Source organism: Nasonia vitripennis, chromosome 2 (genome assembly GCF_009193385.2).
Source record: "Nasonia vitripennis strain AsymCx chromosome 2, Nvit_psr_1.1, whole genome shotgun sequence".
Classification (NCBI taxonomy): Eukaryota; Metazoa; Arthropoda; class Insecta; order Hymenoptera; family Pteromalidae; genus Nasonia; species Nasonia vitripennis.
The window spans coordinates 26,437,051-26,464,296 of NC_045758.1; the positions used below are offsets into that span (position 1 = coordinate 26,437,051).

Genomic DNA, 27,246 nt, shown 5'->3' on the forward strand with positions numbered 1-27,246 from the left:
TTTTTTTTGTTCCTTGTGCTTGGCGACGTAGCTCTAGCTTAGTATTTTTCGATTTTTTCGGGACGGACGAAAGGCGTGTCTGTTTTTCAACTATCGAGCTCTCGCAGCCTTAGCCAAACTCCGTCGCGTTTGACGTATACTATTTTTTTTATGTTTGTTTTTCATTTTATTCAGATTCTCCTCGCTTTTTGTTCGTCGTGCACAGCAAATAATTAGCCGCTTAACAACTTTGTGTCACGTAATAGCATCGCATTATATAAAAGTAAAATTCACATTTCCATCTTTCCATGTTTCGTTTCGCATGTCGCTGATGTGATCGGCGAGATAATTTTGTGTAAGTACCTGTCTCGTTTTAAGTAAAAAATTACACAGTAAAAAAATGAAAGACGAGCGATTCGCGTTGCGAGCTGGACTTAAAACACGTGACTTTTAAACTCTATGCAACTGGTAGTTTAAACATAAGTAAAACGTAAAGAAAAACTCAAGCTCTTGGTCTTTTTCACATATGTAGAATACAAATCTGCAGTTTGTTATGTAAATGTGCAATGCATACGAGAGTTAATAATCTTCAAACCTGAATATGAATCGATGTACCCCAAGACTTTGCTTTGTCTTTTGTTCATGAGCATTTGAAACACTGAGTACACACAGTGAAAGGATTCATAACGCAAATATACAGTTTTTTTATGTAGAGGTTCATCGAGTAAAGTTGAAAACAGTAAGACGATGAATCGATAAAGACAGTCAATAATAACTTTATGCTTCTGTTTAAACAAATTGCAAAAATAAACTAGCATTCACTTTGAAGGTCTGACATTGAATCCCAATCGTTGAAATGCTTTCGTTAAGTACCGTTCAAGAACTTTTCGTAGAAAAATCGAAAAATCGATTATGTATCGAGCTCTAGTCACCGAGACCGTCAATCTCCCAATCCTCAAACTATCCGCAAGTACTACACGAAAACTTTATTTTGATAGTTGCAGTCATTACCGTTTACGGTATATTCATATAATATATGCATCTCAAGAGGGTTATGTTTAATAATAGACAACAATTATAGTGTGATAGGACATCATACTTATCTCTTTCTAAGATCAACATCTACTCGCTATAATAATGATATAGTGCGGAGCTCTCGACAATTAAGCAACGACTGAATTTACTTTTTCGGAGTGTAACTAAATATATGATGCTATCCGTTTGCTTACTTGTTTTTTTTTCGTTCAAAGGCATATTGTAGTACTTGAAACTGGTTCTTTAAATTCTGTTCGAATCTAGTTGTTCAGTATTAAACATTTTTCGGGCTTGTGAAAATTTATCAATTTGTTCATCGATCAACTTGAAAAAAGACCGTTATTCAATTTGCGTCGAAACAAAAAGAAACTTTGTACTCCGACTCGTGTTTTTTAATAGCCTAATAAATTCCGGGGTTGGTCGACAAAACGACAAGGCGATATCGCCTCGTTCTTCCTTTTCGCTTCAATCTTTTTTCTTTTCTTTTTTTATACAAATACAAATTGTCGAAACCCCGCGAATTATAAGTACTGACCAATTCAGCATATCACAGATCTTGTCCGATATCTCAACAAATAATTTCATACTTTTTGCGCATCATCTATCGTTCTCTCTTTCTCACTAACTTCTTTTTGTTTATTCAAGTTCACCATAGCAAGGATAATCGTCTCCTTTTTTAATTATTTTGTGTATTGGTTTGCCGTATAGCTTTAACTTTATATAGAGTTGGTGCAGTAAAAGTTCATCGGTGCGTGTGAATTTTGCGCATCATGCAAAGAACGACGATAACCGCTCGGCTTTCGAGCCTAAGTATATATTATTCTTTAAAATTTTATTGCAGCTTAGAAGTATCATTTTTCTTTGATAGATTTGTGGCAATCTTTCTTATTTTCAAGTTCTCGCGGGGAAAAAACACGAGAACGACCGCGACATCAGCTCTGTACCTGCGAAATTCCTGAGAGTGGGGATACCCGTTAAAGTAAAATTTTCAAATAGACGCAAACAATATTTACAGAAATCCACTTGTAATGGCACACTCTTCTCCGATAGCTTCTCTCCGAAAATTTACAAGAATTATATAATACTATATATGTATAAATTACACAGAAATTATGCCAATATGTGGTTACGACCTCGGTAACCTAAACTTTTTACAAATATAACAAGTTTGTATATACGCTCTCGTTCTTGCACACAATATATGTATATATATATATATACCCGGGAGTCCCCGAGGGATCGAATTTCGGAGAAACGAAACTGACGTCGCAATAGTAACTTTGTTTTTTTTTTTTTTGAGCATCATGAACTTTGTTTTTGAGCCGCTATGTATTCAACAACTGTTTCACGTCCGTTTGACCGGGTTTCGCAGTGCAAGTGGATGCATTTCACGCCGAGAAGCACCTCCCGACTTGCGCGTCGAAGACATCGAAGCCTTCCCTTTATCACCTTTTCCTTTTTATTGCAAATCTTCTCTAGTGTTGACTAAAGAGGTTGTTTTCTATTAAGCAGCTTTCCCTTCTATGTGTTGTTGCGATAGTAGAGGGCTATGAGTTCTTGCGCTTCCTTTAGCAATTCCTCGCGCTACAACTGCACCTACGAAAGGAAAAATCACTTAGTAAAGGTCTATTTTCGCTTGAATTACATGATTTCAAATTTGCACTGAAAAGGCGATTAAACAAAAGTTTCGTGGCTAACCTGGAAAGCTTGGGTAGTATTGGGCATGATGAAGGGGTTGGTGGTGGAGGCCTGCCTGAGGTTGCGCGCGGCGATCTCAGCCCACTCGGCGTCGAACGGGTCGGCGGCTCCGGTCCTAGCGGTGGTAGGAGGCATCGCAGCAGAACCCAAGCTCAGGGCACGCGCGTGCAGTGGGGGCGCTCGCCGGGGACTGGTCGAGAATACTGGCGGGGTTGCGGACGTTGCCTGCGTTGTCACGCTGCCCAGCCATTGGTCGGGTTTCGGCAAATTAGTGGTACTTGGCATTCCTGGTGCCTGTAATATTAGAATGATATTAGTTTTTATTTCATCCGCTATGTTCTACAAAAAGACGACAAAGATACATCTTCAGTATTATGAATTCTTACCACTGAGAGGGGAATCGATTGGGAGGCCGTCGTGGCCGCATTGGGATCCGTCAATCCGCTGGCGTTGCTGCTCACCGTCGAAGTACCGGTCATCGGCGTCGGCGTAGGCGCCGTCGCTGCGGGCGTAGGGGAAGCCGAGGCGAGGCTGGCGTTCGGCGAGTCCGAGAGCGCGGTACTCAGGCCGGCCGTCTGCTGGGGTAGCGGCGACCTGTTGATCATCTGGTAAGCAGTGTTGGCGTTGCTGCTCAGCGAGGAAGTTGATGCCGTGCTGAAAGCTGGGCTCGCAGCTGGAGTCTCGAAGATCGAGGCGATCGCGTTCATCGCGGAGGTGCTATTGACGCTACTGCGTGGCAGCACTGGGCTCAGCGAGCACTGCTTCAGGATGGGGGTCAGTCGCTGGTTGGTCGAGGAAAGCACACTCGACGAGCTGTCCTGCCAGCTCATGCCGTCACTGCCCAACGGGTTGTTCTCGTCGATATTGTTGATGTTGTTGTTGTTATTTTTGCTGCCGCTCAGTACCATGTCGCCCAGATTCTGGCCATTCTGCAGCTTCAGATCGTCCAGCGAACTGCTGTTGGTTACTGAAAAGAGCATTACTTCGTGTTAGATCTTTAAACATTTCGAACTTCGATGCGTGAATTCTGCTTGGATACTTACCACCGGGCAAGGAAGTCGTCGTGGTCGTATTACTGAAAAGCTTCTTCACTACGGTGCTAGCGGTGGTTTGTGTGATTACCGGGCCAAAGTCGTCGCTACTGGATAGCAGCGAGAGGCCACGCGAGAGTTGCTGACACATCGCCGACACGCTGTCGTGGCCACTCGGCGATATCTCTGGAATGGGACTCACTGGTGGACAAAAAATGTCTAATTAGTACAGGCTGGATTGCTCTTGCCTAGGAGCGTTTTTGTGTGCAGGGATATAAATGTGTTGTCGTCACAAACTACTATGAGAGACAGAACTCATGCGTTTGGTCAGAAAAACAGTAGTCAACATCCAAGCACGCGATGTAGATTTTGCGACCTTCACTGATTGTCACAGTTTGCACGTGTATTTTATAAAATTTTCTAAATTAATATAATCCATCTAGTCTAGATCTACAAAATATCTATTCTAGTTTCAAAGAGGAAGGTATTCTCGATTTTTTAGTGATGTAGGGGTTTAAAAAATGTATGAAATATTTTCACTGAACACGAACACAAGAGCACTCTTCGTTTCTTGACGGCGTTGAGGGGGAAAACTACTGTACGTACTAACGAACATGATCTGATAAGTAACTGGTAGTAAAAACAGATGCGTAACATAACACAAGTGAGTAAAGAGCTTCTACTGCAACAGCTTTATCTACGTAAGAACTTTCTTGCAGTTTTTAAGATGGCAATGAATGGAGAGTATTCAAAGGGTTAAGACATGAAAGATCGTGTAACAATGTGTATTATCATGATTAGAACAAATGGAATTTATAACGACCTTCATCATATCCTTCGTACTCTGTTGCCAAGGAAAAAGAATAAAGATAATAATTTATTATTTTTCACAGCTCTTCAGAGACTTTGTAACATCTTGTGCTTAAAGCACACAGATTATAGATCTAAGTTAGAGCTTATTCTCAATTCTCCGCGTGGTTTCCAAAAAAAAGCGCAAGTTCAAGTCAGTATGCGAAGCGCTCAGAGATTCTAGCGAAACCATTTTAAAAATTGAGAACGTAAGCTCTAGAATCTTGGGAATATACGCGGTGGGTCGATGGTGTAATGCTCACCGGGTGGCTTGACAGGTATTTGATGAGGCAGCGTCGGCGGCATTCGCGAGAGATCCGTGGGCTCGAGGCTGTGACTGCGAGTGCGCTCGAGATTGCTGGGGAGATCGCTGACGCGCAAGCTCAGCTGGCGCTTGAAAGGCGAGGCCTGATTGAGTTGATTGAAGCCCCGGAAGGAGCCCTGACGTTCGAGCATCGACGGCGTTGCGTGCGGCCTCTCAATCGCAAAAGGATTGTATACCTGTCGCGCTGGTGGAACGTCTGGAATTCGAAAGAACATATTTTTAGATTGTGTACACTCGCTGCAGAAAAACTTTTTCTCTGAAAAACTAGTGCAAGATTGTTAGCTGACCGACTGCTCGTTCCCGACTATCCTGCTGTCGTTCCGTGAGACTGGGTTGCCGAAAGCTGCCGATTCTCGTGAACGTCGAATTTCTTTGATCAATTGTCATGGTCACCCCACAATCCTTTTCTCTGCGTTGCTTTCTTTCCAGACAAGCAGCAAAAGCACATCCGACTGCATGACTTAGTCTTTCTCCCTGGAACAGAGAATAATATGAAAAACGTTATTTTTATCCATGTTATTTTTAGCTTTGTTTGAAACAGATGGAAGTGCTCAGAAATAAAAGCTAAAGTCTCTTCTGTTACACGATAAAAAGATTGGAAAAAGTGTTTAGTCTACTTACAGATTCCTTCAAAGCCAAGAATCCATGGCACATCCATCGCTTTGTGGTACCATCTCTGCAGATGTAGCTAAACCCTTTTTCATGATTTCTGTCTGGAGCGCAGAAAGATACTTTCTCAATGGTTTGATCGACAATCAGCCCTTTTGTTTCATCTTCAACTACACGAAGACCATCACCAGAGACATGGAGGATTGCTCGAACTGGTCTCCTCCTTGAATTCTGAAAGAACAGACATAGCTAATTAGTGAAAATGGATGCATAGGAGCAAGCTCATTGGCTAAAACCTTTTGATTTTCAATGAGGAAAGTCTTAATGAAGAATCCAAGATTCCAAAAAAATTCAGTGAGATACTTACCCTGAGTACTTTCAAAGCTTCCTCGCAAACTTGCATTCCCCTGCATTCGTACACCTCGACACATCCCAAATACTGAAAGTAAAATTCTCAATGAACTTCTGAGCTTTAGATTGTTCAGCAAACTCGGAACAAAGTTTTCTTTAGCTTGGGGAAGAAAATTAAACTTCTTCGACAGACATTTAGCTAGTTCTGCCAAACTTTCTAGACATTGCTGTTACACGAATCCCCAAAATTATCTTAATAATGTTTACCAAAATCAGCAAAGTCAATACGCAAGCTACTGCTGGGAGCCATATATAGAACTCAAAGCTTCTGCAGTCGCGCAATCAATAAAGCAGACATGAACTAGGCAGAGTGTATAATTACCCATAAAAAGAAGCCGCCGAGGGCAACAAAGAAAACAAGCAAAACGACTCACCTTGACATGAAAGGCGCAGGTCGACGAGCGCACCGCGCACTCGTCGGCGTGCCATTGATGCGGTTTGCTGGACTCTGGCGCGTCTTTCCGTCGGCGGAAGCTGTCTCGGAAGCTTCTCCGCAGACGGTCCATCCTCTTACCCGGCGATCTTTCCCGTTTCTGCAACACAAAGACAGCGCACCGGCACAAGTTAGCACAGGCCCGCAAGAACAATCGCCGAGAGCGCGTCAAGTAGTCGCGTTTGGAGGTTAGGTCGACCGAGTGTTTGTTTTTCTGGGGAAAGACTGATGCGGTCGGGTGTGCCGAGTGTCTTACCGTCTTACGTTACATGGATGGGTTTTTTTAAACTTCCGTGGCTGAGCACTTATATATAGAGGAGAAGGAAGCACACAACGCGATGTAGAGGTAAGCGAGACGAGCGCGATACTGGGAATTTAAAACGCGGGGCCGAGCGACTTGTGGGTAGGAGGTGTTATTGGCCGCTGCATCTGTTCTTGACAGACGCGTGCGCACCTGCTTACATCCCCGCCGGGAGCTTTTCTTTTCCCTCGAGCCCGTAGTGGGCATAAAAAGCAGCCACGAATTTAGGATGATCGCAGGGGTGATTGGGGCATTGGTTATTTCGTGGGCTCCATCTCGATGACAATGATTCGTTCAGTAAATATTGTTGGGTTTTCATCGTTTCGCGCCTGTTTACTTTCATAAAAGCGAGGAAAGTTTACTGCCACATTGTTGGAAAACACGAAAGTTTATATCCAGGAGAAAAGAGACGGTAAAAGCGACTCCCATAAATCAGAACACCATATTACACGCAGCTCAAACAATGCTCTCGGCAGCGGCGTGTAAAAAAGTTGCAGAATTGGATTTACCGCTGTTTTAAAAAACTTTGTCGCACAGCAAACTCGTTGATTAAGCCATCGTCATACAGTTTGCCTTTTTCGCGCAATACATCGCATCCAGAATACGAAAATACCCGTAGCTTATGACATCTCCGCGAAGTAAATAAAGCGACACGCCTGATCCCGTTGACGCATCTCTTTATAATCTCCTAAACTGAGAAACGTGCGACTCATCGATTAAACCGCGCGCGACACCGGCTCTGCATTATCACCCCGCATACACACACACACACACACACACACACACACACACACATACGCATTCACGAGTCTAAAATAATCCGGAGAATCATTAATTTCCATCGTCACTGCGCGAGAAAGTTAAGAAACCGGAGAATCGAGGGGTCGCCGAAGACAAAACCGGCTGCGGAAGCCGTATACGAAAAAACCGAGGGGAAGAACACTGCGCGAGAAACAGGGAGAGAGAGCAGCAGCATCTCCTTCCGCGTGCGTATATAATAATATAAGGTCCACAGCGTGTCCTGTGATCGAATCTTCGGCCGAGTTCCCAAAGACTCGTCGGCACCCCAGCGGAGGCCCCCCTCACACACGTCTGTATATACCGCACGCGGATCTATCTGCCCCCCGTAAATACATACATATAGAGCCGCGTGTGTATCGAGACACGCACAGTCCTCTCGAGCCCTGTTATTATTACTTTCTTCGAGGGACGTGCGCTTTTCAAACTATTGCCTTTTGTAAGTGCCAGGTCACGTGATATAGGCGATGCTGCTGCGCCGATGCTTATCGCTTATCTCTCGTGCACGCTTCGCGCGTGTAATTTTCTATACATCGGTCCGATCGATCTCTCGCGCGCTTATATCGAGTTAATTGCTCGTTGTCGTAATTTCGTCACAGAGGGTGCGATTGAGTCGCTTTTTTCCATTGATTTTTCGGGCTGGCGGGAACGCTGTACATACACGTTTATAATTATTGTACGCTGAAGAAAAAAAGTAGGCGTTCTCACAGCCCAGATTCCGAGACTGCGGCGACCCTGAAGAGCATACACTACAGACTTTTGGGAAAAACTCCGCCGATCGACACAAAGGATAAGCCTCGCGCGTCTCGAAGAAACGGATCGTAATTGCCGCGCGCGGCGCATTGTAATAACGATCGCAATAAGAGCCCTAACGCGTTCCGGTTAGTTGACTCGCGCGCCGAGAGCACAATAGCCTCCGTCGCGCGTTCCCGTTTCTTTTTTCCTCCGGCGCGCACTGCACACATATACGCCCGGCATTGTCAACGCGCCCGCGGTGTAAATAACAGCGTGTAGTCGCGAAATGACATGCGCGCGAGCTGGGGCGCGTTGCGTAAGGTGTTGATAGTTTTTGCACCACGCGTGGGCCGCCGTTTCTCGCCTAGCGCGCGAGGAGTAGAAAAAAGCGTCGGAGAAATTGTTTCGTGGGTGAAGGATTATGCGTCTGTGTCAAAAGAGGGATTAACATTCCGTGAGAGAATCGCTTAATTGCTGCAAGGGGGTATGTGGGAATGAATGTGGGACGGAGCGCAATTATGCTTCGTTTTCTAAAATTCAAATTCAGAGGCGGCAATTCCGATGGGAATCTCTCGCGTCGTGTATTCTTTCTCGCGGAGCTTCCCAAAGTCCGCATGTAATCCCTGATAAAACACCTGGCTGTATACGGGGCATCCGACGCCATACGCGCCACGGCCATATGGTTTCCACTAACAGGATCCCATATACAAAGACACACTTTATAGCGCGAGTATAGAGCCAAGACCGATCGCTAATGGTTTAAACGTGCGAAAGTAAGCACACTCGACGCAATCGGATTACCACAGTGTTTGCAACAGAGAACCTCGCCGTGCTATAGCGCTCGCTCGAACTTATATGTATACGGCCCGTTAATCGCATAACGAAATTACTCAATTTAGCCGGTACTTTTTTCTCCTCGTCGAGCCGCTGACGCCGACACTCGGAGGGTATTTATATACAGAGAGGAATCACATCGCCGATAAAAAGCAGTTGAGAGCACGCGCGCAACTCGATTAGACAGATGCGCGGACGGACGGACGACGGATGAAAATGCGCGCGTTCGAGTCTGATGTCCACTTGACCCGTTAACGCCGACGCACTTTCGTTCGCTCTGCGCGAGGTTTATGGCCCTAGACGCGCAAGCTGCTCGTGACGCATTCAAATTTATGCGGCGATAGGCATAGAGGTTTGTTTCTTTGTGGAACGCGCGGGAGTTGTATTAGTTGGAATACTGTTTTCATTAGGTGCTGTCTGTGTATCGGAGGTATATAATTGCTGATTTAGAAACGCGATATCGAGAGAGTGTAGCCTCGATCCGAAACACCGTATTGTGTGCGAGGCTTTATTGCCTGAACTAGATCGCGCCTATAGCCTTATCTCTTTAATACGCCGCCGAGATTGCGAATATTTACTTCGTAAGATGATTTCAGCGATACGCAGCCTCCCATCGCGCTATGCACGGATCGTAATGAAATTTTCATCGAGTTTCCTCCGTATAAAACATATAGCAGATCGACGAGTTCAATCGCGGCATCGATGCGATGACTCACCGCGCCTATAATGACTGTATCGCCCGATGACAAATTCTACAAGTCCGCGAGATCGTCCGCTTTCTTTTCCTCTCTCCCTCGAAAAATACCAGCTCACGTATAACACGTGCGTAACCTGCCAGGAATTCCCGCGTGCGATTTTTCGAGCTACCGCTTCCGCACAGCATAAGCGCAGCGTGAGCGCGAGATCAGCCATCCGGAAGATACATCTCGCGCGTTATGCATTTTCGCGCATGCCGGTCCCGCTTTTGTTTTCAACGGGACGATGACTTTTAAGCGGATGACTCACGAGGAGAATGACCTTCGGTTAATTGCGCAGGTGAAGACGTCTCATGACTCGCTTAAGAGCAGCTAATAAAAACAATATTCGAACGCTTTCGAGTGTAAAATCGAAGGGGAACGTGCACAAGTTCGGAAATAGCGATATCGTGATGTCACGCTTCTCGAGAGTGCGATGACATCAGCCAGATAATACGGGTTCTCTGATCAGCCCATGCTAAAGTCTTATTTTCTTTTCGTTTTTCATCTTTTCGAAAAAAAAGCGCGTCGGAAACGGGGCACTCGAGTAGCTCGCTTCGTCCCTACGCCATACATACAAGCGCGTCGTGGCGGCGCGAAAGTATTATCCGAGCTGCGCGGATAGTCGTTGTAATCCTTTCACTCACACAGAGTCGCAACTGCAGTGGTACAGCAGCAGAGCAGGTGCAGCGCGTGCGGGAAAGTTAGTATAACGCGCTTACATGCACTCGCGAGAGCTGCAGCTACGTACGTGTGTAACAGGTATTAAATGTGCGCGCGTCTAGTTGTCGCGTGCGGCTCCGCAGAATCCAGTTGAAAAGTGGCATCAGCCAGCTTTTCTTTCCGCGTACTCGCAAACCTATAAACGGCCTCATTTGCAATTCAGAGTCGGGAGACCCTGTTCAATTTTTCACGAACGCCGAGTGCGCCGACGACTGCTGCTGCTGCAGTGGGGGAAACGGTCATCCGAGCAATTCCGCGAAAATTGTCGCGCGCGCGCGCATATCGCGGACGGCAGATCAAACTCGCGCGGAAAATTCTTGGCAAAAACCGACAACGTCCGCTCGTGAAAAGGTCAGAGCAGTTTTATAGTCGCGTGTAATGAACGCTCGAGCGCGCACTGTTTAGCCTTTGAATGGACTATGAGCGAGTCCTGCAGCTATAGTCTTCCTCTCGCTACAGAGACTGCAGGCACAATGGCCCTCGCTGCTCGGGAGCGTTGCACAACGCGCAAATGAATGTGCGAGAGTAATGATCGGCTGGCACTTGCTGCCGCTACTCTACTACGGCGTTCTCGCTCAATGGGGGTAATGAGAGTGCGCGCGCGCGATTGATCGAGCTCTCTTTGATCGTCGCTCGAGGGGCCGAGTGGATCGACGCAGCTTTATGGGGAAAATATTTTGGAAAGCGTCTCGCGCGTGAAAGTTCGTTGCGCAATTTGAAAATTTTCGTCGAGAGGTCTCTCGTTCCAGATACACCGCGTTGGCTTTGAGTATTCGATGCGTCGGAATTGTGTCCGTCGTCGTGCGGGGTGTGCGCGCGGTTTATGCATCCTCCCGGTGAGAAGCTATATTGAAGCTATACTCGTGAAAATAAAAAGTAAACGCATGTTTTATTCACGATCGCCGGCATCCGGCGCGGTGACTCTTCTCTCTCCTCGACGGCCCTCCTCGTTATATACACAAAACATTGAATAATCAATCGCGGCGCAGAGTCGTCAAATTCCATATCCCTTGTCTCAATTATTCAGATCGAGAGCCGAATCGAATGAGCCCGTATAGCCCTTTAAAAGAGAGTATTTAAGTGTGCGTCGAGTGTCTTCCAGTAAATTTCTCTCTCCTGTTTCTCGCGCGCGTTTATAGCTATACCCTCTATGCACAGCGCTGCAGATCTCGATGCAAGGTATGCCGGTTAGCCTTGAGTTCGATCCCCTGCGCTCGGCTCTCTCGTCGACGGTGGCATGTAAAGGTGCCACTTCACAATATTCTCCGCGTCTATAGGTATCGCCAACGTATACAGTATACACACGCCGATGAAATTTTAATGCGAAAGGTCGATTAGTATGCGTCGTGGGATGCTCCGTCTCTCTTCTCGATTTTCTTTTGAGGAAACGCCGCGTATTCGGTGCGAGAATTTTTTTGCATTTTCGTATCTTCACCGCAAGAGGAAAATAAACAAAAAGAGATTTCGTTCTTATTATCATGGGCAAGTCATCGCAGTGTATGTAGCTGCTGCAGCTTAGAAGCGAGATCGAGTTTCTACTGCAATGGGTAAAAGCTTCCCGGGAGAAAACAGGGTAGATGACCCACGGGTTTAGTTCTGCAAAAAAACTCGTTTGGCTCGTTTTACAAGTATAGGAGCTGCAGCGGCAACTTAATACTCGTCGCGTATGCAGGAGACGCGGACTGAGCAAGAGAGAGTATACCTTCGCACAACACGACTGTTTTGTTTTGCCTGTTTGTACTCTAAGCTGCACCAACAGCGCGACGACTGAGACAAAGGATTGCTGTTGCAATATGTAAATAGACATCTTGTTTGAAAATTCGATCTCAAGGAGTTCGATTTTTTCGGTGGATACGGGCGCAAGGTTGATCGCGATTTAGGCCAATAACGCGTTCGCTCGATTTATAGCCGAGACACTATAGCGCAGCTCGACCTTATGGGAATCCGCTCGCCAAAAATCACTGCAGTCGAGATAAGATAGCGTACGTTATAGAGCGGATAAAGCCTCGATACCGCGATACACTCAGTCGGATTCCAGCAGCTGTTTTTTTTCGATTGATTTTAACTTATCGAAAATAATTATCGTAGTTAAATGAAAAAAGAACGTATCAGTGATAATCGTTGGCAGTATCGCAGCGGTTTATAGTGACAGTTAATCCGGCGTACGAACGTCCGTGCACTATATATTTATTTTTGTCGCATAACGATAAACAAACAAGTTTAGCGAAACATGCGCGATAAATTTAAGGCCCGGCCGCGAGTAATAGGAGCGTATTTCAAGAAGATTTATTGTAGCCCTTGCCGGTGCTCTTTTACCAAAAATTAAATCCCGTCTCTTTTATCATCCACGCACGCGCATAAGCCACATATTACACCGCGCGCGGAGCCTTGACTCGAGCAAAAAATCAAGACGTTCGAATTATATTCAATTATCGTTCGAAGCAACTAACTCTCGGCCATTCCATAATCGCTCGGAAAAGTTGCATAAGCTCTCCACTCCCGCGCGTTCGAGAGACGAAACAACAATGCGCCTCATTTCTGCCACAATTACAATATGACTTGTGCACCTCTTCGAACAGTACACGGCACACACGGTCTGCGCAGCACTTATATTCACTTCCGCCACGTTACACCGTAAGCTAAGTTTAGTGCCTGACGCGCTCAGCCATTCGGTAGCTCATTAAAGAAACAGGAGTCGCACTTCGCTCGAATATAGGCGCGACTTTGAATACGTCATTTTTGCGCGAGCCCCGATTGCGCAAGTCGCTTCGCGCGATGGGGATTTCTGAAAATCGCTTCTTGGTACAGCGTCGCGACCGGATGCAAATTATCTCTCTATGTAGAGTAATGCGGGAGTCTGACGATTTTTCGCTGGAATCGCACCAACTAATCGCGAGGGAATCCACCTTGTGACTCTCCTGTGCTGCTCCGCGGTATGACGAAGCTATAAAATCTCGAAAATAAAAATGCACCGCGAGTATACGAGCATAAATATTTATCGGGCAGGCGTCGCGAACAAAAACTCCTGGATGTATCGCGCGGCGATGTTGCTCGAGAAACGGAAAGTAAACATCGAAATTAATCATCTTGGCTTTTCAATGGACACGTTCAGCTGAAAATGCGAGCTATTCAGGGCGCGCGCGATCATCTCGCTCGGCGCTTTATCGCGCGGAGCACGTGCGCGGAATGACAGACGACGATACCGTCGACGGCCCGGAACACTGTGCAGAGTTTCGACTGGTAAACAGAGGGTTTGATTGAACCAGTATCGACTGTACGCTCTTGCGCGGAGTTGGAATAATCAAAGAGAGAGAGAGAGAGAGAGAGAGAGAGAGAGAGAGAGAGAGAGAGAGAGAGAAAGGGAGACTGAAAAACAAGTTTTAGACTCGGGCTTGAAATTTTCTCGGGAGAGGCGAGATGCAGGGGAGGAAGTGAGTTTCCGACAGCTGCGAATCCGGGAGGATCAGGAGTATCAGGAGCACGTGTGCCGAGGGCGACAGCTGCGGACTTTTCTTGCTTTTCTTTTCCTCTCCCGCCGCTATAGCGAGAGAGGCACCGATAGCCGTCCGAGTATTTAAGTACGCGTATCCCCGGGGATATCCTCGTCTCTGTACGGATTCGTCGTGGGATCCCGCGGGTTAATGACTTTGTATAGGAAATTTTTGATTCCCCCGCTTAATTGGCCGTCCCTGAGGCAATATCGATATGGGAGCTGAGTTGCCATTCGCACCGGCCGAGTTTCACCGATCTTTACATAATCCATCCCACAATCCCGCTACACAATGGCACGTACATAATGGTGTAGATACGATATATAGGGGAGGGGGAGGCAGACCGACAGTCAAGTGCGGGAATTTCGTTGCCTCGCTTGTATATGTATATACCACGATGTACCTGACGGGCAACGGCCCCGCGTGCCATGTCCCATACTATAGGCATCAACGACTGCCATCGCAGGAGGGGGGGGGGGGGGCGTGGAGTATGTGCTGTTATTCACGGGACTCCGAGAGAGCGAGAATCACGCTCCGAAATCTCCCGTGAGTGCGTCGCCCGGCGGATACTCGCGTAACGGTACACCTATACGCGCTCGTAATTTTCGGGAGACTAGCTCGCGCGCGCGCGGTGTGGGTCTATGTATATCGTACTCATTATGTAGAGGCGTCGGCGATAAGCGGATCCACGTTGCCGCGTTCCAATATTGACTCTCCCGAGATATCGCGTTCGCGCGTGGTGTACGATCGAAAAAGCGGTGCGAAATCGCCAGTATCAGGTATTCTCTCTTTAAAAAGCCCGACGATGTAATAGCTGCAGAGAGCGACGTGAGCAAGAGAGATATAGGTATATATACCGAGAGTCGAAGGCCGTTTCCATGGCTCGTGGCTCGCTCGAGCGGCTGGTGGGCGGACGGGTGGTTTCCCATTTTTCTCTCTGCGTGTTTCTTCTGGCTCTGCTGCTACTCCGCCGCTCTCACTGGCACTCACACATACGTACGTATAGAGACACACTCGTCGCGCGAGTATATTCACACGCAGGGCTGCCGGACGTTTTCAGGACGCGCAGTATCTGCCCCGAGCGATCATCGGCCCTCCTCTGATATGCAGGCTCTTTTCCTTTTTGGATTTCACTTCTTGCTCGGCTCTGCAGTGTAGGGGCGAAAGTGCCGAGAGTACGCGCACACTGCACACGTAACAACAATAACAACAAGAACACACTGATGCTGCTGCTGCTACAGAGCTGGAGGTGGAGAACTCGCGCTCTTGGCAGGCTTCCCCGATCGACGCGCGACGAAATTTAGTTACGACACATTGCACTTGCTCGACTACGACGCTATCACACTGAGATGCTGCTGCTGCTGCGACGCGCAGGATGATTCTTCGAGGACGAAGGGCGGACTCGTCCGCAGATCCATGATCGGCCGGCCGGCAAGCTCCGACTGCAGCGCGCGAGTAGCCCGAGAACTGGTCATGCGACTCTCTCTCTCTCTCTCTCTCTCTCTCTCACTCTCTCACTCTCTGTGCCTCCAGGCAGCTCTGACGTCACGCCAGCCGACGGTGGGTAGCCGTAGTCTCGCTACTGCTTGCTACACACACGGTCGTGGAAAGACGTCGTCCGGATTTCGCTACACGTAGCTTACTACTCGTGAATGGCTGCACCTGAGCGCGCGTATTTTTTAAACGCCGCGCTTGCGCGCACCGATGCAGGGGCGCTCCCGTGGCACAGGAGGAACCGTCGTTCCCACGTTTTTCCGTTAGAGCCGTTACGCTCGGCTGCTGTCGCCGCTCTGCTCTGGCGTTTCCGAACTGTCAAGCTCCCGCGAGGATGGTAGAGGAGCGAACTCGATGACACTCCGCACAGCTCGCTCGAGTGTTTGATGTAGAAGAGCCGAAAGCCACTCGAGATCGCGCTGCTCCGAAACGAGTACACGCTGCACAACACGAATGGACGATTATTGCTGCACAGGTATGCCGCTGCTGCTGCGCTGCGATCCACGTGCCATCTGTCGGTGCGATGCACTCCGCTGCTGCTGTGTGTCTGTCTCCGCTGGAATCTGCTGCACTTTTTTAAAAACCCCACGACACTACGGGGCAACCGAGACCAGAAAAATCTTCGAAGGCGCCGAAGACGCGACGGATGAAGAGTACGCAGAGTAGAAAGAACGGACGCGGAGAGGAGACGCGAACGCGCGGGCCCGAAGCTGCGGGCAACGAAGAGAGGAGAAGAGATACGGCCCCGATCCCTGCTCGTGATCCGACTGCGGCGGGCCCCGAGAGCGAGCGAGCTCCGAGCCGACGCCGCAGGGGCGTAGACCTCGATCCCCGGAGCCCCGTCCACGCGGCCTACTTCCAGCCCCACCACCGCGCCTCTCGCGCTCTATACCTGTCCGCAAGAAAGAGAGAGACCAGAGAGCCGATCGTTTCTTTCTGCGCGCTGCTGCCTTCGGCTTCCTTTTTCACTGCTTTATGGCAGCAGCCGCTCGCTTTGCGTATTACATATACGCTCAAGAGGCGCGAGCGAGGCCGTCGCGGTCGGTCGATTGTTTCTCGGGTTGATCTTTTTTCGCCGAGGGGAGGATCGGGGGCGGTCGAGATTTCGGAGCTGGAATTTTAATTCTCCTTCCCGTGCAGCGATCAACGCAGCTTCCGCAGACAAAAAATTATTTTTTCATTGGAAAATATTCGGAGGATGCGCGAGGACCAAGGGGCAGGATGCGGAAGATACGCTCGCGGCTATAAAGGACATCGTGCAGCCGAGGAGCGAAGGCTATGCAGGCTCTTCTCCGTGTATAGCTATGCGGAGCTGAGTGGGGGGACGCGTGCAGCTGCCCCTCTGCCGCTGAATGCCCGTACATCTGCTGAGAGACACGCTGCAGCTTTATATTATGCTCTCGCTCTTGCTCTGTTCTCCCCGCAGAGAGAGAGAGAGAGAGAGAGAGAGAGAGAGAGAGAGAGAGAGAGAGAAAGAGAGAAAAGACTGAGAGGCCGAAAGAAAGGAAACGAGAAGAGACGCGCGCGTCGAGGTGTGTATGCGGCTCTCTGTCTGTGATGATGAAAAACTGCACGGTGCTCTGCTGCAACTTGCAGCGCTGCTTTTCTCTCTCTGCCTCTCTGTGTGTATACCGTCTCTAGTCTATAGTTTTCTCAAACAGGAACGACACATCATCTACTCTGTGTGGATGAAATGCTCGTGTTTGTCTGGGCCAGACTTTGCTGGGGATCCACCCGAGGTTTTAATTGCGCTTATTGAAGGGCTGCTGCTACTATAATTTTTTTTTTTTTTAGTTTTACGCGGCGTTATACTGCCGTGCGTGGCGGATAATAAAAAGTCTGCTACTACGAGTAATAAAAAACGCATCGAAGGCTTTTCCTTATGATCGTTTTCCAGGGCCGAGCATAAAGGCAGAGCTGCGTCGAAGATAAAAGGATACCTCGTATGTACGAATGAGCATAACGAACTGTGCAACTCGATTGATTAATGTGGGGAAATGCTGCTGGACGCAGTAGAGGCTGCATAAGAAAGGTTCAGGAACTTCCGAGTTTCCCCTCCTTCACGCGCAGGAGGGGTTGTCGCGGAAGCCGGTGAATTTCAGGTAAGTCTTTGTGTACCCGATCGATCGATCGGAGAATATACGAGCTTACTTTCATCTATCAAAAGTTTGTTCGGTGCAGCAGCGCCGGGAACCGCCTAAGCCTCATCTGAATTTTCTCATGGCACCGAGCTCGCTAATTTCATCATCGGAATCTCATGAGCATCAATTTACATTAATCTCATCGCAAACCAAAATTTCGCATCGACCGCGGCGCCGACGAGGAAAATGGGTTATTAATCAACCGTGAAATGATAATTACGCTCGGAGATTCGCGTTACACACTGCACATTGAGAGCGAACAATCAAAGGTGCAGTGGACTTGCACAACGTCGTTTCGCTCCTGACCCGCATTGTTGATTCGAAAGAAAGCGCTGAGTCCTCTCAACGGCTCGGTGCGCCTCGCGACCCTTAACGAGAGAGCCTCGTGTGCTGAACAGCAAGGTAGCACTTACCGAAGAATTCAAACCGCCGTATCAGCGAATGATCTCGCGTGCGCTCCAAATCTGTAACACACAAAGCAAAACAGTGGTGTAAGGAAAAATTATGTAATATAACGATCGAGTCATGTCGACGAAAAATCGAAGCGGCGTTTAGGCTTCAAGACCATGCATACAGTCTCCTTTCCGGCCCTAACTAGACCATTTGTGTGCTAGGCTGGCATTTTCTCGGGAAATTGACTTCTCTTCTCTACATACACCAGGGAGTATGTAATTTAGTTCGTGAATAGCTGAAATAGGCGCAGTGTTTCCTTTATATACAGCAACAATAAAATCGCGATTAAAAGAAAATTCAAAAGCTGCTGGCGATACGAAGACTGCTCGAAAACAACATCTTACGCAATCGATAAGCCTCTCACGCTTGAAGCCCTCCACCTGAGACTATAACAAAAAAGCGAAAAATCTCGACGCACATCCCGCGATCACAATGGAGTAACGGAATGGCCATCGCGACTACATTTTACCGAAGCGACCGTCTTCGGTCTCGCGCGTTCCACTATATGGAAAAAGTATATACAAGAGAGAAAAGGATCGGCTTTGATTCGTTACAATAAGCGATCCAAGGCTGAATACCTCGGCGATGTACCGGCCCGCGCGAGAGTTGGCTGGCGCCCCGCGTTATATAAAAAAAAAGGAATATAAGCGCGGCGAGTAGTGCACGGCGCTTTATATCGAGCGAGACGGTTCCCACGACACCCCATCGCCGCAGCGCGCTCCTATACATGGGAACGCCGCAATATAGGGGTGAACTTTCGTACACGACGGTGTCGCGCTCGAACCTCGAACCTGATGTGTGTACGTGTGTGCGCTATACGTGCAGCACAAGTGCGCGCGTCTTTGTGTGTAAGTGGGCACACACTCGGGGTCGAGGCCTGATCCGTTACTCGTGCTAACGCAAATACCACTTATTCGGATACCGAGGACGAGCTCATAGTAATGAGTTTCACGGAGGTCAATAAGCTTCTAATAGATCGACGCCTTTCTTGCGATGGTTCTTCACGCGAGCGAGACTCGTGACTATTTTATGTGTATTAAGATATGATGTATCGTATATTAAAATTTATGTAATGTCGAAGAGGATGTATCCGCACACGTATAAGGTATGTACCGTGTCTCGCAAGCGACTGACGAAAATCCAGGAAATTCGACGGCACACATTATACATGCGTTATTATATGCACATACAATTTGAATCGAAGGAGCTTTTGTTGATTTTTTGCATGAACCGGCAGTTACTCTGCCGAAAAGCAAATAACCATCAGTTGCGACGGAAAAGTTTTCGCTTCAGGAAAATTTCATCTGCATGAGGAATGGGCTCGGCGCGTTGCAATTAAAATTCAAATGAAGATTGAAACCTGCTGTTTCACGTTTGAATCCAATTGCATCAAACACGGATCGATGCGGATCCAGATACGACGTCGTCTGTTGTGCGCTTTTTGTTTGGTTTAATTAGAAGTTTATTTACACAGAGCATTGCTAGAGGCAAGCAACGGAGGACTTGAAGAAAAGCGTAAAGCGATGCTGGCTAGACGTATCCCTTTCAGACTCTACGTCGAGAGGAATGACTTTATAAATAGAAACGTTCACCCGTGTCTTTGCATTCTAATGAACAGAGGTGTTAGGTAGATTCATGCTACTTGCCGTCAAAAGATTCTTTAAGCGCATTTTTTAAAGCTTTGAGGAACGCGCTTTTTCCTCTTGTGAGATTCCCCGTAGTATAATAATTGAACTATTTATGAGGATAATTTGTACGCCTGCATTTGTGTACTGCTCGATCGGGAGAGCTTTGAGCGTCATAGGTGTTGTGTCTTTATTTGCGGAGCGGGTATAATCTCCTCGGCAGGGATTAACATTTTTATGTGCCTGATTTGTATAATTCATTATGACACTAATGAATACGGCAGGCGCTTGTTTGCCATTAAATATACATCTTGCCTTTGTAATACCATTTGGGGCATGTACATTTGGGCTTTTTACAACGTTTGCTCGTATCATAAAAAGTCATACATTTTTGGTTACAATATATTCGTAAGTGTGGGCGATAAGAAGCTCATCGGCAAACCAGCAAGGATCGAATCGTTTATGTCGTAATTTTAACAAAATACGAAAACTGTGATGACAATGGTGACCACGAGTAGGCGGCAAGTAATGTTGTGGATGATTTTTACGGATGTTTTTGCACGCAATCGAACTGTAACCGACTCGAAGTACACTTTCATCATGCAAAAAACAAGGCAGCAAGCGAGTGAAGAATCGTCATGGAAAATTGACACAGCTGCGATTATCTTCTGTAAAATCTGCTCGCAATCGGGAATAAATTTTAATGAGAGTTCGGTCTATAAAAGCTTCTGCCCGACGTTGTTACGATTAACTTTCCACGAGTACCTACAGCAACATGAAGTTCGCTATCCTCTTCTGCATTGTCGCCTTCGCTTGCGTAAGTACACGAGATCTTTTTAACTGAAGAAAAAAATTGCGTCCGGAGAAAAAATATTATTCAGTAATTTCAGAGGATCAACTTCGTCTCACCATTGAAAGATGAGAAAAGAGTGTCTAGGAAAAATATAATTCTAATGCATCTCCTTATATAATTATTGGAAACGAGAACTCAAAATGTTCTAAAAATCTGAAAATGAGTAAAAATAATAGGAATCATTTTGAAACTGCACTCTTTTCTCAAATCTTGCATTAAATAAATTATCCAAGGACAGTAATCTTCTAAATTGAGTCTAAAATATACTTCAACGACATTCAATCGGATCCCTACAGGCCGCTTATGCGCAGACGGACGTGGAGGCCTCCGACAAGGCGCGCAGCGCCTTCGTCGAGAACGCCAAGGCCAAGCTCGAGGCAGCCAAGAAGAAGATCGACGAACTGATCGAGAAGGCCTCGAGCGTCCTGAAGGAGAAGATCGGCCAGGCCAAAGAGAAGGCAGAGGAGCTGACCGAGAAGCTGAAGAATGGAGCTAGCAAAGTCAGCGACAAAGTCTACGAGTCCATCAAGAAGGTCCTGGATACCGTAAGTCGACTCGAGGAGCTCGTCATTAGCGAGACCAAGAAGGCTGCTGAGCAGCTCGGCAACTACGAGCACGAGCTTCGCGAACGCGCCATTGCCAAAAACCAATAGACATAACGCACGCATCTTTCGACTAGAGTTCACGACACGTTAATGGACGACCTTATTTTCTTCTTTCATTTTCGACGACTATACTAAAGACTCTACAACGATAAACAGACGGACATACCGACGATCAGAATTTTTCTTCTCTCATAATCGCTAAATTTGAAAATACCCGTTGCGACGAATACTCTTTGCCTGATGACTATAATACTCAATTCTTGTTGAACGAATAAGTTTCTAGATTAAGTTATTGCTGGTTAATTTACTGTTGTTATTGATTGATTATAGATAAGATGCGGTCAAGCTTATATATAATTAATAAAAGAGAATTTCAATGCTGTCATTTCACACTGCTATGCACATCACCTCTGTACCGACTACCTTTTTGCTCTCGATTGTTCTTCTTTCACTCGACTTGCTAATTCGGGCTATTTTCGAGTTTGGTGAAAATTTCAATACTTTGACAATTTGTGAAAAACATCGTGCAAGTGCGCATAAATCATGCGCTATTTGCAGACCGAAGCGAGCAAACAGACGTGCAATTTCTGCGTTCGCAAAAATCATTACGTAGCATTATCTCATCGAAGATAAGACTGCAGAGAGCTTTCGTCGAACTTGTGACGAGATCTGTGATCACCCAAAGCTTCTTATGTAATTGTATCTAAATCGAACAAATTTCCCTTCTCAAGTTCAACGGCAATGTTGAGAAGCTGGAGCGGTACGCCAGATCCGAGGGTATTGACATCAGCGAGTGCACCGCCATGACACAGACCATTCGCAAGGCCGCCTCCGCCATCATCTCCAACACCAGTGACTGCCTCGACGACAAGCTCGATAAGGGCCAAGTCCTGCTCATCGATATGTCCTCTAAGTACGAGAAGGCCCTGTTCGATATTGTGGACATCAAGGATAACGCCTCCGAGTGCCTGCAGAACATCGACGGCATCAAGGCTGCAGCCAGTGCTGCCGGCTGCGTCACCGTCGTAAGTTTTTTTCCCTCCTGATAATACACGTCGTCGGACTCGAGTCCTTTGAACGAGTTGCTGGAAACCATTACGCGATTGTTTGCCCGCATCTGTACAGAAGAATCAACTTTAACGTCTTCCGCGTCATTAGCTAACTAAGCCAGGTACCGCATTAATCAGACAGCCTATAACTCGTTAGTACAGCTGCGCGAATAAGAAAAGTTTGATTAAACGCCCAAATTAAATGCCATTAATCTTCGCCGGCTGTAATGCATAAGTCGAAGAGGCTTCTTCGGATCGATCGATAGCTCATTAGAGGCCTGGCCGATAACTCACTTATACACGCCTCGTCCTCATAAAACGAGTAGATGGCCCTCGGATATCCCCTACCGCGCTTATCTAGTCGTTTGGCCATAATCGAAATTAACGTTTCACTACCCTCGCAGGCTGGAGCCAAGGCCTACTGGGCGCTGGTCAAGATGGTTCCGGGAGTCGCCCTCGACGTCACCAAGATCACCTACCTCATATCCACACTACCGCCGTCCATGGCCTTCTGCATGTCCAAGAACTCCATCGTGACCTTCTACCAGCAGTCCAACCAGGTCTTCAGTAGCATCAAGAAATGCGTCAACGAGAAGTTCACCGAGGCTAAGGAGCAGATCCCCGAGCTTCCCGAGTTCGTCTCCGAGCTTCCCGAGGTCGAGTTCCCCGAATTCCCCCACCAGACCACAGAGGTACCCGAATTCCCCCACCAGACCACAGAGGTACCCGAATTCCCCCACCAGACCACAGAGGTACCCGAATTCCCCCACCAGACCACAGAGGTACCCGAATTCCCCCACCAGACCACAGAGGTACCCGAATTCCCCCACCAGACCACAGAGGTACCCGAATTCCCCGAGGTTCCCGAGTTTGAGAAGGTCCTGGACTAGACGAGCACTCTCAACTCTCTTTCGATGATTTTTCAATTGTTTTTCTATATAAAAAGTTATCAGTAAACCAGAGTTTTCTTTCCCAAACCCCCGCCAAACTATATCCCTTCCTCATCGACAGCGAGCAAGATGCCCCGAGAAGGCCAACCCGATTAATCCCAAGAGCCGCGGCGTCCGGAGAGCGATGATGCAATTAGCGGAATTCCCGCCTCGCGGCAGAAGCCCGGGCTAATTTACTCGAAAAACTCGTGATTAAAATGCTCGACGTGCGAGCCGGCGAACTTCAGGGACGCGCTCGGCGCCTGCAGAATACTACACTCCGAGCTTGGGGCACTGCGCTGCTGCTGTCTAACAAAGAGAAAATAAGACAGCCGTCGCGCGTCAGTTTGTTTATTTAAACACACAGAGAGTACTTGCTGTAGACCTGGAGAGCGAAAAACGTCTGCATGGTGCACTATTGTAAGCCGCTTTTTGCACAGAGATGGGAGCCGAGCTCGTTTTTTTTTTCGAATTCGCTTCGTCCCTCCGCGGCGTATCGGAGATCAATGCTTGGTCTGTATAGTCGACGGAAAAAGTTCTCTCCACTGTTCTTGGCTGTTTATTGTGGAAATGCCAATACGCCGAAATGATCGAAAGTCGCAAAAACAAGTCGAAGCGTAGCGCGATTCGAAATAATAAATCGCGCGACGTGTTAAATAAACTGTCTTAAATCCGCGAAGCGTATACGCGGATTTCCACGCGTCGCGGAACGTTAAAAATAATCCCTGTTATCGACAGCGGTTAAAAATGGGATTCGCGGGCATATACATAGCCGACACACGCGGGCAAATTAAAGGCGTATATTTCAGTCAAGAGTGAAGGTCAGTTGTATAAATAACAAGTTTCGTACTATCCGCCTTAATCACCTCGCGTTACGTAAGGAGCTTTTTATAACACTGTCACCGCGCGGACAATTATCTCCGTTGACTTTCGATTTTCCCGATCACATCCTTCGCGGACCATCAGGGCGGTGCAGAAAAGCCGCGCGGCGAAAAAACTTAATGAGCGCTGACGCGTGCTGCTTCTCCTCGAGAGCGCGAGCTTTCAGAATCCGGCGGCGCTTTTTATGTAAACTTCGTAATAGAACTCCGCCTTTCGAGAGGAAGATTGCGGATGCATTGTGTGCACGGTATGAAAAAATGGCACAAGTGTGATCCTTTTATTCAAAACATAATGGCAAGCCGGATAGTAAAGTATATATACGAAGAGTTTAAGTGCGCGCACACAGAGAGTGAGTAAACCACGCCTCGACTCTTATCGGCAGCTGCTCCTGCGGCTCCTTCTTTTCTATAGGCTACGCGTGCACCACACACACACACACACACAGAGTCGCGCGTATGCAAATATGAATTACAGATGTGCATGCACAGACACGTACACATACACTCAGAGAGCAGGCAGCTTCGTCGATCGATATGAAAATCGCGAGCACGGCCTCGTTTAGTCGGAGCAGCGCGCGGCGTTCGGCACTTTCGCTCACTCGGCGCGTTTTCCGCCGCGCGCATTGTGTATTACTCCCATTCTTGCTGGCGTCTCTGATGTATATACAGTCTCGCTCCGTCTTACGTACTTTGTGCGCGCTTGTTATTTCCTTCGCGATATCCCTGTTTCGCTTCTGGCTCTTAACTGCGGCTCCTTTTCTCGGCTCTCTTTTTGTCGGAGAGCGATCGATGCGCCGCCAGCACGGCGTCCCGTGTTTGCGCACTACCTATATCAACGTCTTCAAGCGTACGAGCCGATGTTTTAATAACGAGTCTCTCTCTCTCTCTCTCCGCAATACGTCTTCTTTAAGGTCGTCGTTGATTTCAAAGAGTCGTCCGGGCGGAAAATTCTATTTCAGTCCCCCGCGCGATAAGCCCGCCAGGTATTCGATAAAAATGTCACGAAGAGCCATTGCAGGTATGCTATAGGTACGCCGTAATGTACCGAGAGAACGCGAAAAGTATTACAGCGGAGCTAGAGATAGAGAGAGAGAGAGAGAGAGAGACGACGGAACAATACAATTTTCAACCGGTGCGCGCATGTCGCAGTTGGAAAATCGATCACCATGACGACCGGGCTGCCCGCACCGGAGAGAGAGAGAGCTTCGCGCTCTAGAAAGCCGGAAGATCTCGTTCGGCACGTACACGTGTGCGGGGTCGAGGGTACACCCATGGAAAAGGAGCAATTTTTAAATACGTCCGACCGCAGGACAATCTCCCGCGCGTCAGACCGCAAATCGCGTTGATATGTGCATGTGTATGTGCGCCCGCGGGACGTTAACGAGGAAAGCCGAGCTTGTATTTGTCGAATACCGATGCTCCATATCTCGTTATCTGCGGGATACCTCGCTTGCGAGTTTTGCGAAAATTCTCCGCCTGATTGAAATTTATTGTCGCACGCGCTGCATATTGCTGTTTATGTAAACGCGCGGAAATTTTAAAACTCGCGGAGCCGCGGAAAGTTTCCCGGGAACTTGTTGTTTGCAGAGCCGTCGGCAAGAAGCCTCGTGCGGAGCTTCATTGTTTAAAGAGTAAGGCATCAGACTCGAACTTTATTATAGACTCGGTTGCGGGAATCGAGGCACGCGTACAAATTACTCGCCGGGGTATTTTAATACCCACCTCTCGAGAGTTTACGCGGCATGAAATTGATTCCCGAAGATATTCGCGCAGTGATTCAGAAGACGGAGTACGCGCATCGGCGTCACGCTTGATCGGGGATAAGAGGCTAATGGTCGGAGTGTACTGTAGCGGAGAAATTAGGGGCGAATTGGGAGTGTAACGAAGAGGGTGTGAGAAAAGGGGGTTTAAAATAGCTCGCGCAAGCGTCTCGCTTTATTAACTCCCTCTGCTCCGATTCGAACGAGTTTCCGATTATCGCGAACGTACGCGTGCGAAATTCGGTGCTATTACACGCACGAAAGTAACGAGCAAGCTCTCGATGGGATTATTTTTAGTCGGTAAAGCAAAGAGAGACAGCAGGCGCGTATAACGAATTTTACATGCTCCTGCGCGAGAGGGAGTCGGCCTTTTTTCACAAAAGCTAACACTACGTATGCATAACGACTTTACGCGGTGTAATCTCGTTACATATATGTGTGCCTTGAAAATTTCATCCCCCTGTGGGCACAGCAGGTAGCGAGGGGTACCCGATTAAAAAGGTCAAACATCGGCAATTAGCGAAATCGCGTTTGTCGTCACGGACTCGCGCACACGCGCTCTCGTGATTCCATTAAACTGCCGCCGCCTCTCTCTTCCGCCTCTTCCTAGAGATATAGACATATACACTATGAGGGAGCGAATCGAAGCTCCAAACGAATGGGCAAGGAATTTAATTTGTCTGGCCGTCTCGCCCGTTTTGCGAGAATAAGGGAGTCGTCGCGTCATTCGATTTTCGCGCGAAACGAAGCCCTGATGCTCGACGAAGAGGGTCGGCGGCGCGGAAATTATAGAGAGAGAGAGAGAGAGAGAGAGAGAGAGAGAGAGAGAGAGAGAGAGAGAAAGAGGGAGAGAGAGAGAGAGAGAGAGAGAGAGAGCGAGCGAGAGAGAGAAGGCGCATAGAGGCCTCGTCATGCGAGAAAATAACGAGTGAGAGCGGCCCTGCAGTAATTACCTGTCGAATTTCCCGGGGTAAATAAATGTTAACGAGCTTGCTGACTCGTGTGCGTCGTCACAATGCCAGGATGTATACACACTGCTCGGGATCGAAGCTCGCGCTTTTTGTGAATTTTCCATATCCTCGAAACTGCATTTCGCATCCTATAGCAGCCCCGCGAGCTATTCCCTCGGCATCCGGCCTACTTTCTGGAATCGGGACGACGCTTAAGGTCGCCGTAGAAATCCTAGGTACTCGTTTGATGAGAATCGTCCCAAGTTGAGACTCGGGGGACCCACCTACACGGATCTCCGTGCTATATTTGCTACGCGGAGAGCAGGATTCACTATAACTCGTCCCGGCCGACCTGTATATAATTAATTAAAATTCCGAGCGTGTTTTTGTTTGCGTCGGACCGCTGGCTGCGCTCAGGGCCAGGCCAGGTTTGTTATCAACTTTGATTGTGCGGGTCGAGATATTTTTCCCGTGGATTTCAGTGTCGCCGCACACGGTCATTTCAATTCGGAGAGAAGCG

General features: G+C 47.8%; 2 protein-coding genes across 6 annotated transcripts in view; one reads left to right on the forward strand and one right to left on the reverse strand.

Moving 5' to 3' along the window:
• Positions 1-1,211: 1,211 nt before the first annotated feature.
• Positions 1,212-27,246, reverse strand: part of LOC100121461 (protein numb) — a 30,741-nt gene continuing 4,706 nt past the window's right edge. The window contains exons 2-12 of one of the 5 annotated variants that reach the window (XM_031924113.2): positions 18,035-18,085; positions 6,312-6,470; positions 5,894-5,965; positions 5,539-5,757; positions 5,205-5,391; positions 4,856-5,113; positions 4,567-4,587; positions 3,756-3,944; positions 3,099-3,679; positions 2,713-3,006; positions 1,212-2,610 (exon numbers count right to left, since the gene is read on the reverse strand). In XM_031924113.2, the coding sequence (XP_031779973.1) occupies positions 2,599-2,610; positions 2,713-3,006; positions 3,099-3,679; positions 3,756-3,944; positions 4,567-4,587; positions 4,856-5,113; positions 5,205-5,391; positions 5,539-5,757; positions 5,894-5,965; positions 6,312-6,443 (1,965 nt within the window). In that variant the 5' untranslated portion in view covers positions 6,444-6,470; positions 18,035-18,085 and the 3' untranslated portion in view covers positions 1,212-2,598. Of the gene's footprint in view, positions 2,611-2,712; positions 3,007-3,098; positions 3,680-3,755; positions 3,945-4,566; positions 4,588-4,855; positions 5,114-5,204; positions 5,392-5,538; positions 5,758-5,893; positions 5,966-6,311; positions 6,471-6,626; positions 6,775-14,843; positions 16,250-18,034; positions 18,086-27,246 lie in introns of those variants that run through there. The other 4 variants (XM_016982705.3, XM_016982706.3, XM_032597068.1 and 1 more) reach the window with 4 other exon arrangements.
• On the forward strand, positions 20,389-23,163 carry LOC103318133. The gene is made up of 4 exons (XM_008219664.4): positions 20,389-20,516; positions 20,849-21,097; positions 21,889-22,182; positions 22,611-23,163. Exons 1-4 carry the CDS (start codon positions 20,475-20,477, stop codon positions 23,094-23,096), a joined length of 1,071 nt encoding a protein of 356 aa, XP_008217886.1. The 5' UTR covers positions 20,389-20,474; the 3' UTR covers positions 23,097-23,163.

Coding starts and splice junctions, on each gene's coding strand:
- LOC103318133 (XM_008219664.4), top strand. CDS start 20,475: ATGAAGTTCGCTATCCTCTTCTGCATTGTCGCCTTCGCTTGC. Junction 20,517..20,848: donor GCATTGTCGCCTTCGCTTGC/GTAAGTACACGA, acceptor GGATCCCTACAG/GCCGCTTATGCGCAGACGGA. Junction 22,183..22,610: donor CTGCCGGCTGCGTCACCGTC/GTAAGTTTTTTT, acceptor CTACCCTCGCAG/GCTGGAGCCAAGGCCTACTG.